General features: G+C 37.0%; 1 protein-coding gene across 2 annotated transcripts in view; it reads left to right on the top strand.

Moving 5' to 3' along the window:
* HHIP (hedgehog interacting protein) overlaps window positions 1-15,231 on the top strand; it is a 97,150-nt gene that overhangs the window by 8,975 nt on the left and 72,944 nt on the right. For both annotated transcript variants that reach the window (XM_040473086.1, XM_040473090.1), the window contains exons 3-4: window positions 3,252-3,408; window positions 4,100-4,301. In XM_040473086.1, coding sequence (XP_040329020.1) covers window positions 3,252-3,408; window positions 4,100-4,301 — 359 coding nt within the window. The remainder of the gene's footprint in view (window positions 1-3,251; window positions 3,409-4,099; window positions 4,302-15,231) is intronic.

Here is a 15,231-nt window from a genome sequence, read left to right as displayed (position 1 = left end):
GTGATTTAGTGTGAAATGTCAGTATACAATTAGTTCGATTGGTTTAATTCTGTTGCTAATGAGGCCAAGGTCAAGGGTTTGATTCCACTGAGTCTCTCTAGTCCATAGCCACTCCTGACCCCAGGGAGATATCTTATACTTGTGTCTTCCCCACGAGAGCAAGCCAGACGGAATGGATGGATACATCAAAATCCACTACCTCTATTAGAAAATGCTGGCAAGTGCAGGCCTTACTAACAATGGGTTTTGTTTCGTTTCTTTCTTTATTTGATGAACAGCATATATAAGGAGGAAAAGTAACTTTTCTCTGGCATACATTCTGAGAGAAAAGCTAGAGCTTAGAATACTCCACAGAGAATATTTGTTTACATGAGCATGTTATGGGGTGCTTTGTGGTATAGTAGGACTGGATTCATCCCGCTCCAGGACATTTGATAAATTATCAGGAGTTTAAAAAAAATACAGCTGCTGGAATAATCTGTGTACTTCCATCATTAGCAGACTTGATGATACTGTGATGATACAGGCTGAACTAAACACCCACCTTCAGTAAAATGCTCTTCAGGGTATTGTTCCAAATAAAAGGGTACTATTTGGTAAATTCTATCTTCCCTGGCAGTAAATGTAAGCCCAGTGTCCTGAAGCCACGTCCTTTTAGCTCTTCACAGCAAAATATATCTTATTCATCACTGTCCACAAAATCAGATCATTGTAAAGTATTAATGAAAATGTTAGATGTGTGTAATTATGAGAAAATACCCATATCTTTATGTAAAAGTCTTTTGAGTTGACTCCCTCCTTCACACTTGTTCAGTATACTGAGATTCTATAAAAAGCTAGGAATAATTCATTGTTAATCCCAGTTTTGTTTTTGTTCTCCTTTTGATTTGGTAAGAGAACATAGTACCTCTGGAGCCATAGAGTTTATGAATCTGTACTTAATTAATCTTTAGATGTTCTATTTGAAAACGATTTCTCACTTCCGCATGTTTGTCCCCAGCTAATAACTCCTTGTAAAATGGAATCAGCCATCAGCATTGTTTAATTTCTCCTTAAGATGGTATTGGTTTGCAGACTATGATGCTGGAATACAGGTTTTTTTTTAAAGCAAATTTGAAATTTCTTCTCAGTTACACTTTGAATTTTTTTTTTTTTTTTTTTTTTTTTTTTTTTTGGTGATCCTGCAGGCAACCATCATGTTGAAACAAATTTTCTCATTTTCACATTCAGTTATAAGTATATACATAGTATGACAGTATTCCTGTGTGCATAATATTGGCATGGAGATCTTGCTGCCTGATGGGAGCTGTGTGTGTGTGTGTTTGTGTGTGTGTGTGTTTGTGTGTGTATGTATCTGTGTGTATGTGTGTGTGTATGTGTGTGAGTGTGTGTGTGTGTAGGTATGTGTGTGTGTGTGTGTATCCAAAAAACGATCTAGCCCAAAACTGCAAAAGGTTTAATTTAACAACTCCATTCTCCTTCTATTCTTTTCACCTCAGATATGATCGTTCAACACTACTGGGCAGTTTTCATGTATATTCTTAGCCAGAAAAGAATGGAGGAGAAAGTTATCTTTTGTAAGCAGTTACTTGCTGAAGAAGAGTAAATGCTGTGCAGCCTTCATTCCTCTCCCCAATTTCTAATCCCTGAATTTTTTCAAAGAAAGATAACCTCCTTGCAGCTGCCTTGCCCCTCGTGTGGAGCACCCCTCCCAGCTACTATGCCTACTTTCAGTCTCACCCCCCATACCCCCATACACACACACACGCACACACACACACATATACACACACAACTCCCAAGGACATCTGCTCTCACTTGCCTGGTTTCCAAGGATAAGATGCTTCTTAGTAGCCTAGTCAGATATTGGCCTTGAAGAGTCTGTCTCAGAAATTTAGAGGTGATACATTTTACTCAAAAGTTAGGTGAAAACGTACACCAAGATCCTCAGAATTATAAGATTAGTTTTAGGTTTGAGAGGACCTAGGTCAAGGGCATAGAAAATAAACTTTTAGTCTTTCATGTTTCATTGGTAAGTCTCACTTGGTTAAGAATTGGTCCCCAATTCTTGTTTTTAGAAATCCTTACAAACCTGGACCCATTAACCACTTCTAAATATCAGCTCAGTTATAAGGTGCCTTTATCACAAAGCTGATAGGTATACAGTAATCTAATTTGTTAGGTAAAAAATCAAAACATTATGCATAAAGATATGACACCAGAAGCAAGAAGTTAGGACATCATATGAGGTCGATTCTGGTAGCCATATCATATTCTGAGAGCAGAAATCATCAGGATATGGAAGTGAATCTTATTAGTATGCCCTCCACCACAAAAAAAGCCAATACTTGATGACTCAAATTGTGAGAGTAATGTCAAAATTCTTTTTTGTCATCAAGTCCTCTTCTTTTTTTAGTCAAGTATAGCTGTTTTTATTTGATAAAAAATTCTTAATATGTAAGAAAAGAGAAAACAGCTTTCTTTCAGACTTCCTTAAGTAAGTCTATTTTGCATTTTTGTTTTGGCTTGTTATCCTTGTTTGTTTGTTTGTTTGTTTTTCAGTGAGGGGTGGTATACCAGCTTTCTGATTGAGAAGATTGAAGGGATATATTAAGTATAGTTTTGTTTTACAAAATAACCATTATTTTATATAAAGTGAGGTGTAGGAAAAAGGCACCTACATATTTGAAAATGGAGACTCTGTTCTTAGCACAATTACTGTCAGCCAGTCACTTATAGCATCTAATGACCTTGTGATATTCATTAGATTTATTATTTAATCATATGTGAGCGACAGTACAAAAAAAAAATTTGTAAAATGACCAAAATCAGCACCTAATAGCCTATCTCTTCTTTCATTCTAATTTGTTCTTCTTAATAAGTTATTTTTGCTCTGGGGGAAAATGCTGAATAGTGATCAGATAAACGTACAACATACATACCATAGAATCTTGCAAACAGTCAATAACAATAACAAGATTAATGCTGGATTTGTATTATGTGTATTTCAGATGAGTCTTTTAAAATAGCCAATGCAATATTACTCCATTTTAATTGAAATTCTTAAATTTTTTTTGAAAAAAATAGAAATCCCAAGCAAAAAAAAAAAATTAGTTTTCATTTTTTTATTATTTTCCTAGAATATTCATATACTTTCTAAAAAATCTCTTACTCTATTTTATCTTTCATATAGGATGTTTTTACTGTGACACTAAATATTTCTAATGAGTCTTTTTTGCATTTCTTTAAAGGTTTCCTTCAAACTACTGCTGATGAGTTTTGCTTTTACTATGCAAGAAAAGATGGTGGGTTGTGCTTTCCAGATTTTCCAAGAAAACAAATCAGAGGACCAGCATCTAACTACTTGGACCAGATGGAAGAATATGACAAAGTGGAAGAGATCAGCAGGTTCATAAAGATAAATGCTCTTTAATTTTAAAAAAACAAAACCAAAATACCAACTGACAAATCTTGCGGTTTTATTAGTGAATCAACTGTTTCTGTGCTTGATTCCAGCAGCTATATCCTCCAGATGCTTTTTTCTTTCTTTTGGATAGTTTGCTTCTCTAATATCATGTTCCCTTAAAAGTGTTTAATGCTTAGACTACTAATCTTTTATTATCATGAGTTTGGCTTCTCTATGATTCCTGTGAATTTCATGATTACAGTTTTAAACTTGAACTTTATGCTTATTGTTAGCTTATGGAAATATTCAGCACAATTATCATTAGCAAATCAGAGTTTTATAAATAGATCTTAAAACCTTCTCTCTGAGGGCCTTTCTGTAAGGCTTAATTATTGTGAGTAAAGCTCATTTTAATTATAGTCACTCAAAGATAAGATAATGAGCTTCTGCAATTTTAAAAGATGTAGCATTTTTATGTTGATTCTCTCTTGGACTTTCTGGTAGAAGGCTGTTTTATGTGTTCCACTGAAAGCAATTTAAAAGAGTCCTGTTGTGACTTTTGGGGTTAACGGCACCTCCTGATTCTCAAAACCATTGATTCCTAGAGGAAGTACCTTTTGAAAAGGATGTTAAGTGCATCCTTTGCCTCCTTCACCTCAAGAAAAGCTTACTGGTTTTCTTTAACTTGTTTAGGAAGCACAAACACAACTGCTTCTGTATCCAGGAGGTGGTGAATGGGCTGCGCCAGCCTGTCGGTGCCCTGCACAGCGGGGACGGCTCGCACCGGCTCTTCATTCTGGAAAAAGAAGGTTACGTGAAGATACTTACCCCCGAAGGAGAAATTTTCAAGGAGCCTTATTTGGACATTCACAAACTTGTTCAAAGTGGAATAAAGGTTGGCTTTTTAAATTTTATTTATCTTTGCTCTGGCTATGTTAATTTTATTTTAGTGTTATCATTCTCACCGGAGGTATTTGTAATAAAAGAAAGAATATTTAAGGAGAAAATAAGGAGACAACATAAGGGAACAAGAATTATGGCAACTGAATTGGGACAGTGGCATTAAATGTCTAATGTTATTTGGTGACTATTAAGCAGTGCAATGAGATTGATATCTTGACATGCTTTCCCTATGTAATTTACACATTTAAACTAAGTCTTGGTTTTATATAGTATGTGTTTAAATGTTGTTTGACAGGCATAATGCGTAGAATTGTGTATCAGCATTTGCTAGTAGAAACAAAGAGGTCTTTTGGTTATTTGGGCAACAGCAAACCATTCTTTTCCCGCATCTGTTTGTGAGTCTGTGTCATAAAAAAATGCTACTTATACTGTGCCTTCCTTGTACAATGTTTTTGCAGGTAAGTCAAATGTTTTAATCTATAATTAGCCGTCTTTATATTACATATGCACATATTGCCTTCTTTCTCACTTCTCCGATTGAATTCTCATGTTAAATAATCTAGCGGCATATAAATAAAATTATTGTCAAGTTTGTTTTACAAGAGTGTGACATGCTATAATATTGGCAGTATAAGCTGTAAAGCAAATTGTGGCATTTTAAAACTGAGGCACATTCAACAGCTCATGACTAAGTTAGGTTGAAACAAACTAACAGTATGATTTGGGAAGAACTGGTTATCTTTGTCATGCCTTACCTGGGGAAAGAAATCAAAGGAGGATTTATACTCTTCTACTCATAGAGAAATAAACTCCCCCTTGCTTTGTTGAGCTCTATTCAAAGGTAAGAACATCAAAACCAGAAGAAACAGTCGGGGAAAAATATAGGTATATTTCTCACACCAATTCATTACCTACCATTTAAAATCATTAGAACGATTCCATTAGAATATAGGGATTGCCACATCATTGACACCACCCCGCTTCAAGAGTGTGTTGTCAGTGTCACTAAGACATCCTGCATACGAGAAGTACCTTATGGTACTTTTGGTCCTTTAAGGAAAAGTACTTCAGCACCAACACACAGATCATATGGAAAACCTGTTTAGCTCAGTAGTTTCAACTTTCTTCCAGTAAAAGTTTTCATTAGACTTCACAGCAGATCATCAAAAGTCTCTTAAAATGAAGCATTTGTGTTTTGCACATAAGACTTCAATAAATACTTTTTGGAATGTGTTCTGATAATTCACTGCCAGTGGTACCTAAAAGAACAAAGAATTAAGATACGGCAGCAAATACATTACTCACTAGCAGTGTATTTTTCTTACTGTGAAAGTTATACTCTCTATGAAAGAAAAAAATTGGGACTGCATTTTAAAAATCATCACCTATCATCTCATCAGGTAAAGAATATCACTACTTACATTTTGATATACCTCCAACTTTTATATTAAAATTAGATGAACTTATCCTGACTACAAAGGTAGCACAGGTCCATATTAATAAATGTGGAAACACACAAAAATATGTTTCCTTGCAGCTTTTTCCCTAAGCAGCTTTAAAATAAATTTGAAATCAAACCATATATACACCTTTTTAACCTTCTTTTTTTGACATAACAATATGTCATGAGTATATTACCAAATTTGAAAACTTTTCTCAAAAACCTAGTTTGTATCTCCTCCGGGTATTCCATTTCCTAATTATGAAGTGTTTCCTTTTTATCATTGTAAATAATGTGCTTTATCATTCTTGTATGTATTATTTAACCTGCTCATGAATGACTTCCTTAACGTCCATTCACAGAGCGTTACTGAGATGGGGACATAGATCATTACACATCTTGCCAATGGCTGTAGGATATGTTTTCAAGTATTTGAACGAATAACATATAGGGGCACCTGTCGGTTAAGTGTCCAACTTTGGCTCAGATCATGATCTCAGCTCAAGCCCCGTATTGTCTCTGAGCTGCCAGTGCAGAACCCACTTCAGATCCTCTGTCTCCCTCTCTCTCTCAAAAATAAATAAACATTTTTTTTAAAAAAGAATAACATACAGCTTTTATGTATTATTTGAATAACAATGTTGGTATTAAAAAGATAATGAATGGTAAAATGTAGGTGTTAGAAATGAGCTCAATTTTGTTGTAAGAAGTAAAGAACTGATATTCTTGTTTCTACTTTAACTACCTAAAGAATGACTGCCTCTTAATTAGGGTTCCTTCGGAATGCCTCCGTTTCAGTTTGTGCCCATTCGTTGGTGTAATGAATGAAAGTTTATCTTCTCTGACTTTGAGACATTTTATCATGCAATAAAATTGTATTAGCCAGGTTATGACAGTGCTATGGTTCTGTGCTATCTATGTTCTGCAGGCCTCTGGAAATTCTGCAGAAGCCCTTGTGTCTTCTTTCTTATGATAGTTCCAGGGCTTTTAGGGCTTAAATATAAACTTCAAAATCCATTATTCTGCATTTGTAGAGTATATGACATGACATGTTTTAAAGTGCAATATTTGAATTCCCTTGAAGTTTGGCACTAGTGATGTCAATAAGATAGGAATCTATCACATGGATTTTTGAGTGTGTACTGGGTAGTGAGTAATGATACCACAGCCTTGTTCCCTCAGGTAGGTGATCTGTCCTTTATCTTAGGCTCCATGAAACTTCCATCTCGAGTCATGAGTTGGAAGTATTAGGAGAGGCTGTCGTTGGTATGATGGGGCAGATGCCAACACATTCATGAATTGGTCACACCACTGATTTTTGTGATATGCCCTGAGAGACTTCTGGAGTAAAAACATTTTCAAACTATTTCACAGTAGTTTTTTTAGGCTTCTTGATGTATGAATAGTGTGTTCATGACAGTATTCTGTGTCAACAATCATTTTGTATAGATGACACAAATAGAAGTCTCAAAAATTATTATGTATATCACTTCTCTGTTCTTTCCGTTTTAAAATTCTAAGAGAGGACATAAAGCTGTTTTAACTAAGGTATTGATTGGAATACTCCGTTCACAGAAATTAGTAATGTATACTAACCCCAACCTTCGTATGTTTGAAATGAAAACAAGACAAACCACAATGAAGATCCCTCCATGACAGTAATTGATGACCAGTCTGAGTATATTAAATCAAACATAAAGAGGAATTCCTGATTATAAGAGTTTCTAAAAGCTAGGGCTTGCTAGAGGGGAATCTGGAATTCCTTTTCTGTTAATGGTCAAGTAAAAATCGACAGGGGTTTCTATCACCTGGTAATGGACTGACCTTTTTGTGGCAAGGAGTTGGACTGGGTTGATATCCTCAAAGCTTTACCAGCTCTGATTCTTAAAACTACTTCACAGAAGTGCCATCCACATAGCCAACCATCTAGGGAACTTAGTCAACTCTTCCCTAAACGGTCCTGTCTGAAGCTAAAAATATGTTGTCTTATTTTTAAAAACCCAAATTGTGCTGCCTATATTGCAGGAGATTTCAGTACACACAATTGTCTGTCTCACCAAAGTTAGATGCAAAACTGCAAAACACAAGCTAAAGACTTCTTTTTGCTATAGGAAATAAATTGTGGAGTTGGATTAATGGAATAAATTCTATGCCGTATAAATTTAAACTGTCATTTTATTTGAGAAAAGACAATTCTATTCACAACTCAAATCCTAGAAGACTGGGGTTTGTGACGTTGCCAAATAAAGAGTGAGTCAGAAAAATGTTTTAATTTTTTTTTAACGTTTATTTATTTTTGAGAGAGAGAGAGAGAGACAGAGACAGAGCACAAGTGGGGGAGGGGCAGAGAGAGAGGGAGACACAGAACCCGAAGCAGGTTCCAGGTTTTGAGCTGTCAGTACAGAGCTCGACCCGGGGCTTGAACTCACAGACCACAAGATCATGACCTGAGCTGAAGACAGACACTTAACCAACTAAGCCACCCAGGTGCCCCAGAAAAATGTTTTAAAAGTATGTAGTGATTTGATCGAGTTTTGATTATAGTGCACTGTAGAAGCTAACTACTAATACTGATACTGAAGAATGACCCAAGTGTTCAGCTGGTGAGCAGTCTTTAAAATCATCATTTGTGGATGTATATATGTGTGCACATGCATTGTTTGTTGTTGTTTTATCCCAAAGGGAGAAATTAAAAAATTATACTCTCTATCTCCCCAGGTAAAAATTTCTTTAAGATACTGGTAGTGTGAGGGGCACCTGGGTGGCTCAGTGTGTTAAACATCTGACTTCGGCTCAGGTCATGATCACCTGGTTCATGGGTTCCAGCCCCACATTGGGCTCTGTGCTGACAGCTCAGAGTCTGGAGCCTGCTTCAGATTCTGTGCGTCCCTCTCTCTCTGCCCTCCCTTGCTTATGCTCAGTCTCTGTCTCAGTCTCTCTCTCTCTCTCTCTCTCTTAAAAATAAACATTTAAAAGTAAGAGATACTGGTACTGTGAAATCTTTAAATTGAGCTTCTGTCTGAATTCTGAATCAGATCTTCTGGCAAATGCCAGAACCAACTTCATCTATCTGAAATCTTTGGAAATGACAAACCTGTGCTTCTCAAGAATGGATGCACAGTAGGGGCGCCTGGGTGGCTCAGTCGGTTAAGCCTCTGACTTTAGCTCGGGTCATGATGTCACGGTTTGTGAGTTCGAGCCCCGTGTTGGGCTCTGTGCTGACAGCTCCGAGCCTGGAGCCTGCTTCAGATTCTGTGTCTCCTTCTCTCTCTGCCCCTCCCCCACTTGTACTCTGTCTCTGTGTCTCTCTGTCTCTCAAAAATACATAAATGTAAAAAAAAATTAAAAAATAAAAGAATGGATGCACAGTATAATTGCCTGAGAGAGCTTTCAAAATTGCTGCTGCCCAAATTAAATCCCCCACTGTCTGGGATTGGGACTGAGGCATGGGTATGTTTTTAAAGCTTTCCCAAGTGATTTCAATGTGTAGCCAATTTGAGAGCCACTGATCTAGACTGAACCAAACCCCTGGGTCAGTTACATGTTGAATGAGACACATTTTTCTCTGCCCAGATAATGCCCAAGTGCTATTACTGAAACGACCACTAAGAACAAATGGTTGAATACTGGTTGTCATTTGCCCCATACTTCTTATCACTTAATTGGCCTATACATATTACTTGTCCACTTTGAGTGAAGAGAGGAGTTAATTTTCGTGCCATGTAAGATTCTTGAAGTTTTGAAAAATAGTATTTAAAATCTCAATAATTCTGTTTGAACAATTGCTTTGCCCATTAAATTTTTCCTGTTTTTGTTCCTTTTGGGCCCTGGTATTCAGCTAATTGGCAAAACATTATCATTCCTGTCCCTCAAATATGCAATTTGCTTTTATATCTATAAACCCTTGTAAAAATGACACCAAAAGCTACTCTAGTGTAATTTTACCAAAGTTCTCCTGACTACCAAGGATCTGAAAGTCAGCCTTAGCTTTGTGTGTGTGTAGTAAGGACAAGCCTGCACCTGTTACCTACAGGGTGGCCCCTCAAGGAAACTAACACACAGCTTTCTCTGCCACTCAGTTCTCATGAGCGGCCAGAAGACGGAGGGGCTCACACCCACAGCAGCCCTTTTGGCTTGCAGAGTACAGCAGACAAAGCCGAAAGACTTGTCTATCACTGGAACAAGTGTGACTGGACTCCTGTCCCTCTCTATCTACTTGGATCCTCATTTCAAAAGATGCTTTTCGAAGCAATCCTTTTACCAGGGGAGGAGAGGACATAAGGCTGAAAGCTGCTGATTGTCCGGGTGACTGAGCCCATTGAGGTGGGACTCTTGAGAGACAGTGGCCCGGGCGCCGGGGAGCTACAGGAGCATGTGGAGGAGGACGCAGGGTGTGCCAGGGCAAGCCCCAGTGGGGCAGCCTCTGATTTCACATGCTTGTAAATCACACGCATAATTATGAGCATCGAAAGTTTAATGAAATCCAAGTGCTCGTCAACCCATCAGGGCTGATGTCCTGCTTCTTGAAAGTTTGTCCGAGACTTAACCTTTCATGTTTTTCTCTGCCTTTAACTTGCTGTCTTGATGCAGCCTCTGGAATGTCAGTATATTTTTGCTCGAGTGAAATAAGTGAGGGCAGAAGTGAGAAGCAATTTACTTCCCAAAAGTTCAGTGGAACATAGCATGCACACGTATGCATATGGCTGTGATTGGACCATGTGTCACATACTTCCTCAGAAAATCATTACAAGTCTGCTTTTAAGCATACTTTAGGTTGGAAGAAAGCATGTGTTCCCTTGAAAGAAAGCTGCAAGATATATTTGATAAATATTACAATAGAAGGATCACCATCCTAAAATGTTTTTGTATATATGACAAAATTTAAAAGTGTTTGATATTTAATATTTAAAGTGTTTGATGAAATTACTGCATTAAAAGAGAATTGCTATAGTGGTGGAAATAACCATTAGGTAACTTCATTCTGAAAGTGGGTAGAGAGTTAACTAAATAGTCCTCCTCCAAACAAAAGCTTTAAAATGCCTTCCCTTTGTTGACGTTTAACATTCTGGTTCCAAACCATTAAGTTAAAATGTAAGCAAAATGTAGATTGCAAGTAAAATTTGGGTCCTCAGTTATTTTTTTTTATATCAAGGTAGTAAGTAATTAACGATATGGTATTAAACCCAACTCTCTTTTTTTTTTTATTGAGTGTAGCTGACACTTTACATCAGAATGCCCTGTACTCTGTGAAAAATGTTTTTAATTTTCCTATAAGTTTAATCTCATCTGAAATATGCAAATGTCCACAGAGAAATTATTTTACGGAAAGCAAAAAATCCCTTGGTAATGTGAAATAATCTCAGTGTAATTGTTTGTTTGGTTAAGTTGGTTTTCATTTCTGGTGTTCTTATTTCTTTATTTTGGCATTTGCATTGTTATTGATAAAACATTTTAATAAATATAAATGAGCGTATATATGGTGCATGCCAGTGTAAACCAGTTTAATCTATAAATTATTTTCCATCATGTATCATGTTTTTTACTGAAGCAGAAACTGAAGTGGCAGATGTAATGTCCCTCCAGTTGAACAGAGAAAGGTCTGCCTTCTCCTACATTTTAGATCCCATAAGTCACAGCTGAGGTGAGGAAAGTTTTTACATTAATGTCTTTATATTTATCTAAGACTTGAAGGGCAGAGGAAATAGAGCCTATAAATCTCAGAAGTCTGTGGTAATCATTAAAACAAGTGAAAAACTAAGAAATCTGGACCCCAGAGGAGGTCTCTGCCACTCTTAGAAAGCATCTGTGTGAACATGGCTGCCGCCACCTCATGGTATCTGACTAGAAAGGGAAGAAGAGCTATTGTTGCTACCACCTGTCATTGCTTTCTAGTGGCTGCATTATCTAATGAAAAGGAAATAGCAGGCATCCCAAACTATCTGCAAAGAGTAGAAAGTAGCACAGCACTCCCTTTTAGAGACATTCAATAGCGTTCTTTCCCAAAACTACAGTCCTCAAGCAAGCTGCGTTAACAAGTATACTGCAGTCTGCATTCTTATTAATCGTAACCACCATTTCTCCAGCACTTCCTTTGCTAAACCATGACACAGATTACCTCTGTAATCCTGGCATAACTCTGTGAGGCATGTATTAATATCCCATTTCACAGACGAAGAGTCTGAGGCCCAGAAGTTAGGTAAACTGCCCAAGATAGCACAGCTAGCCAGCACCAGGCAGATTTCCAAGTCAGCTATCTGATGCGACGCTCTCAACCCCAGCACTCTCCTGCTCTGTGCCTTTGGTCAGCTGACTGCATGGGAGGAAGGACGGAGAGGTGCGTTCCAGAAACAGAGATTGGTGACAGGCACTTAGTAGTGCTCCACTGGGCTGGCAGGACAGTGAGGAGGCAGACAGCCTAGATCCAGTGTCGAGCATACAAACTTGGGTTCCAGGCACTGGGTCCCCGCCATGTGCTGATTGTTTGGCCTTAGGCAGATCTCTCTAGTCTTAGTTTCTTCATCTGTAAAACAGAGATAATAAAAGGTTGCACCTAACACTTTATATGCACAATTTCACTTTGTTTCCATGGCAGCCCCGTGGAAACAAAGTGGTATTGATGTATGTGTGTGAGTTTTCTTTAATTCAAAAAGATAAACCTAGACTGTATTTTTATTTATGTGTGTAACTAGGAAAGACCATACCTTCATTTTTACAGCATCGCCTCTTGATAGTAGGTGTATACGGCATTGCTACCTACCTCACGATGCAAAATTCCCCAGTTCTGGAGTTCCTCAGGGCACATGCCTAAGGATGGTTAAGCACAAAGCAGCTGACCCAAGAGGACAGCAGCAACCTTTCACCAGAATTTCCCTGCTTTCATAGTAGTTTTTCTCAACCTGGATATTATAGTAATGAAGGTCTTTTTGTGTGTTTATTTTGGAACATGGTTTGTGTCAATCTGCCATAGAGTTAATAAATTGTAGGATTTGCAAAGGAAATATACTGGGACTGAAAACTAAGAAGGCACATATTTTTGCCCACTAGCAACTATTACTCAAAGTACAGATGTAGAATCTCAGGATTTGGAAAGGAAGCAGTTGGGCAAAGTTGCTATGAAGTTAACATGTAATGTCATGATACAGAGAGTGTATTACTCAACAAAGTTTTGCTTTGCTTTGCTTTGCTTTGTTTTGTTTTATTTTAGAAAAGTAGATCAGGGGTGCCTAGGTGGCTCAGTTGGTTAAGTATCTGACTCTTGATTTCACCTCAGGTCATGATCTCATGGTCCTGGGACCAAGCCCCAGTGAGGCTCCACGCCAAGTGTAGAGCCTGCTTGGGATTCTCTCTGTCCCTCTCTCTCTGCCACTTTCCCATTTGGGCTCTCTCTCTCAAAATAAATAAATAAACATTAAAAAAGAAAGAAAAAAAAAGAAGAAAGAAAGAAAGAAAGAAAGACAGAAAGAAAGAAAAAAGTAGATCAGTAAAACTTACCATGAGGTCAGGGAAGAGAGAACTTTAAAGGAGAATTTCAAAGTTAAACAAAAGCAACCACAAACATCAGTGAAATGTACTAGAGAACAGGTACAGGAATATAAAAATGCAATGACCTCAACTATCTCCCTCTTGTTTATGTAGCATTTTGCTTTTAATAGACTTCTTTAATTTTTGTATTTATATGATATATAGATAGATTGATTTATATAATATATGATAATAATTTACAATAAATAGGTTATCAATTACTATAATACATTTTAGTTTATTTCTTGCTAGTATTCATCAATTGACATTAGGTTATTTTTAAGTCTATAAAGTCTGATTATGTTGAACTATCATAATGTCAAGGTGGCCAGAACTGAGGACATATATAAAGTGTTTTTAAAAACTGGATCACTACCTAGATAAAAATCAGCTTTGGACTTTGCAATCAAAATATGCTTTGAAAAATAAAGTCCTGGGGTGTCTGGGTGGATCAGTCAGTTGAGTCTGACTTTAGCTCAGGTCATGATCTCGCGGGTTTGTGAGTTCAAGCTCCGTGTAGGTCTCTGTGCTGACAGCTCAGCCTGTTTCAGATTCTGTATCTCCCTCTCTCTCTGCCCCTTCCTTGATCAGGCTCCCTCTCTCTCTCTCTCTCTCTCTGTTTCTCTCTCTCTCAAAAACAAATAAACATTTAAATTTTTTTAAAAAAAAAGAAAAAGAAAGTGCTATTTATCAAGGCCATTCTGTAATGTATTATAATGAGAAAAGCTTCAGAAAATCTTTTTCGAAATCATCTAATTTCCTATCCCAGCATGACTTTCTGATGCCAGGTGACAACACATTTTGTCACAGTGGCTCTCAGAAATTACCATTGAAAGGGAGGTAAAATTTGAATCCTTTAGCAGGTTAATTTCCATTTCCATCTGGGCATGACATATACAATTTAATTTTAAGTTCATCCATTCACTCATTTTAAAATAATGTGTAGGGGTGCCTGGGTGACTCAGTCAGTTGAGTGTTCAACTCTTAATTTCGACTCAGGTCATGTTCCCAGGGTTGTGGGATTGAGCCCCGTGTTGGGCTCTGCACTGAGTGTGGAGCCTGCTTAGCATTCTCTCTCTCTCTCCCCCTCTGCCCCTTTCTCCCATGTACTCTCTCTCTCTCTCTCTCCAAAAAAATAAAAATAAATAAAATTTTTAAAATTCAAAGATAAAATCAAAAAAATAAATAATGTGTAATTCCACAGGCCTATATTTCAGATCACAGAAATTCTGTAAAAAGTCATCATTAAAGATACAATATGTGCTAATTACTCTATCATACATATATATATGTAGGAAAAGAGAACATCAGTTAATTTGATTAATTACATCATTGCTGGCAATTGAAATTATTTAATCTGATGTGAACTGAGCCCAATAAACTGAAGCTAATATAAAAATGAAACATTATGACAAAAGATATTAACTGTATTTATTGTTACAAAATTCTTGAGGAAAAGTATGCCTTTCAAATATCCAAATATCCAATATTCCAGCTCTCTTTAAGAGCAGCTAAATTCTTTACTTTGTTTTTTAATTCTAATAAGCTGTTTCTAAACCAGCCTCTTATCCTAAAGCACCTTTGATCCAAATGGATCACAAACTTAAATAAAATTACATCTGTCCTCAGGCTATTTCTAGATAGGGAAAACACATCTGTTCTAAGAATCCTTAGCCAACAGTTTGAAACTGTTCAAAAAAATTCCTAAAAAAAAGAAAAGACAGTGTATGTAGTGTCAATGGAAGACTCTTGAAGTTCGAAAAAAATTAGGAAAGCACTATTCTAAAAAGGATGAAGAGATAACCAAATTTAATTCCCATTAAATCTTAGGTTTTCTATGAAAGAATTGATGATGAGGCTTTCACATTTCAAACATCTTTGTTGGATAAATGTGAACACACCTGTTCAGAAGAAGGTGAAACAAAACTTGAAATGACTTCCATCCACCTACAGGTCACCA

Source organism: Herpailurus yagouaroundi, unplaced genomic scaffold, assembly GCF_014898765.1.
Source record: "Herpailurus yagouaroundi ecotype Mexico unplaced genomic scaffold, PumYag 28, whole genome shotgun sequence".
Taxonomy (NCBI): domain Eukaryota; kingdom Metazoa; phylum Chordata; class Mammalia; order Carnivora; family Felidae; genus Herpailurus; species Herpailurus yagouaroundi.
The sequence above is the reverse complement of the archived record's forward strand: the minus strand, read 5'-3'. Positions and strand labels throughout refer to the sequence as shown.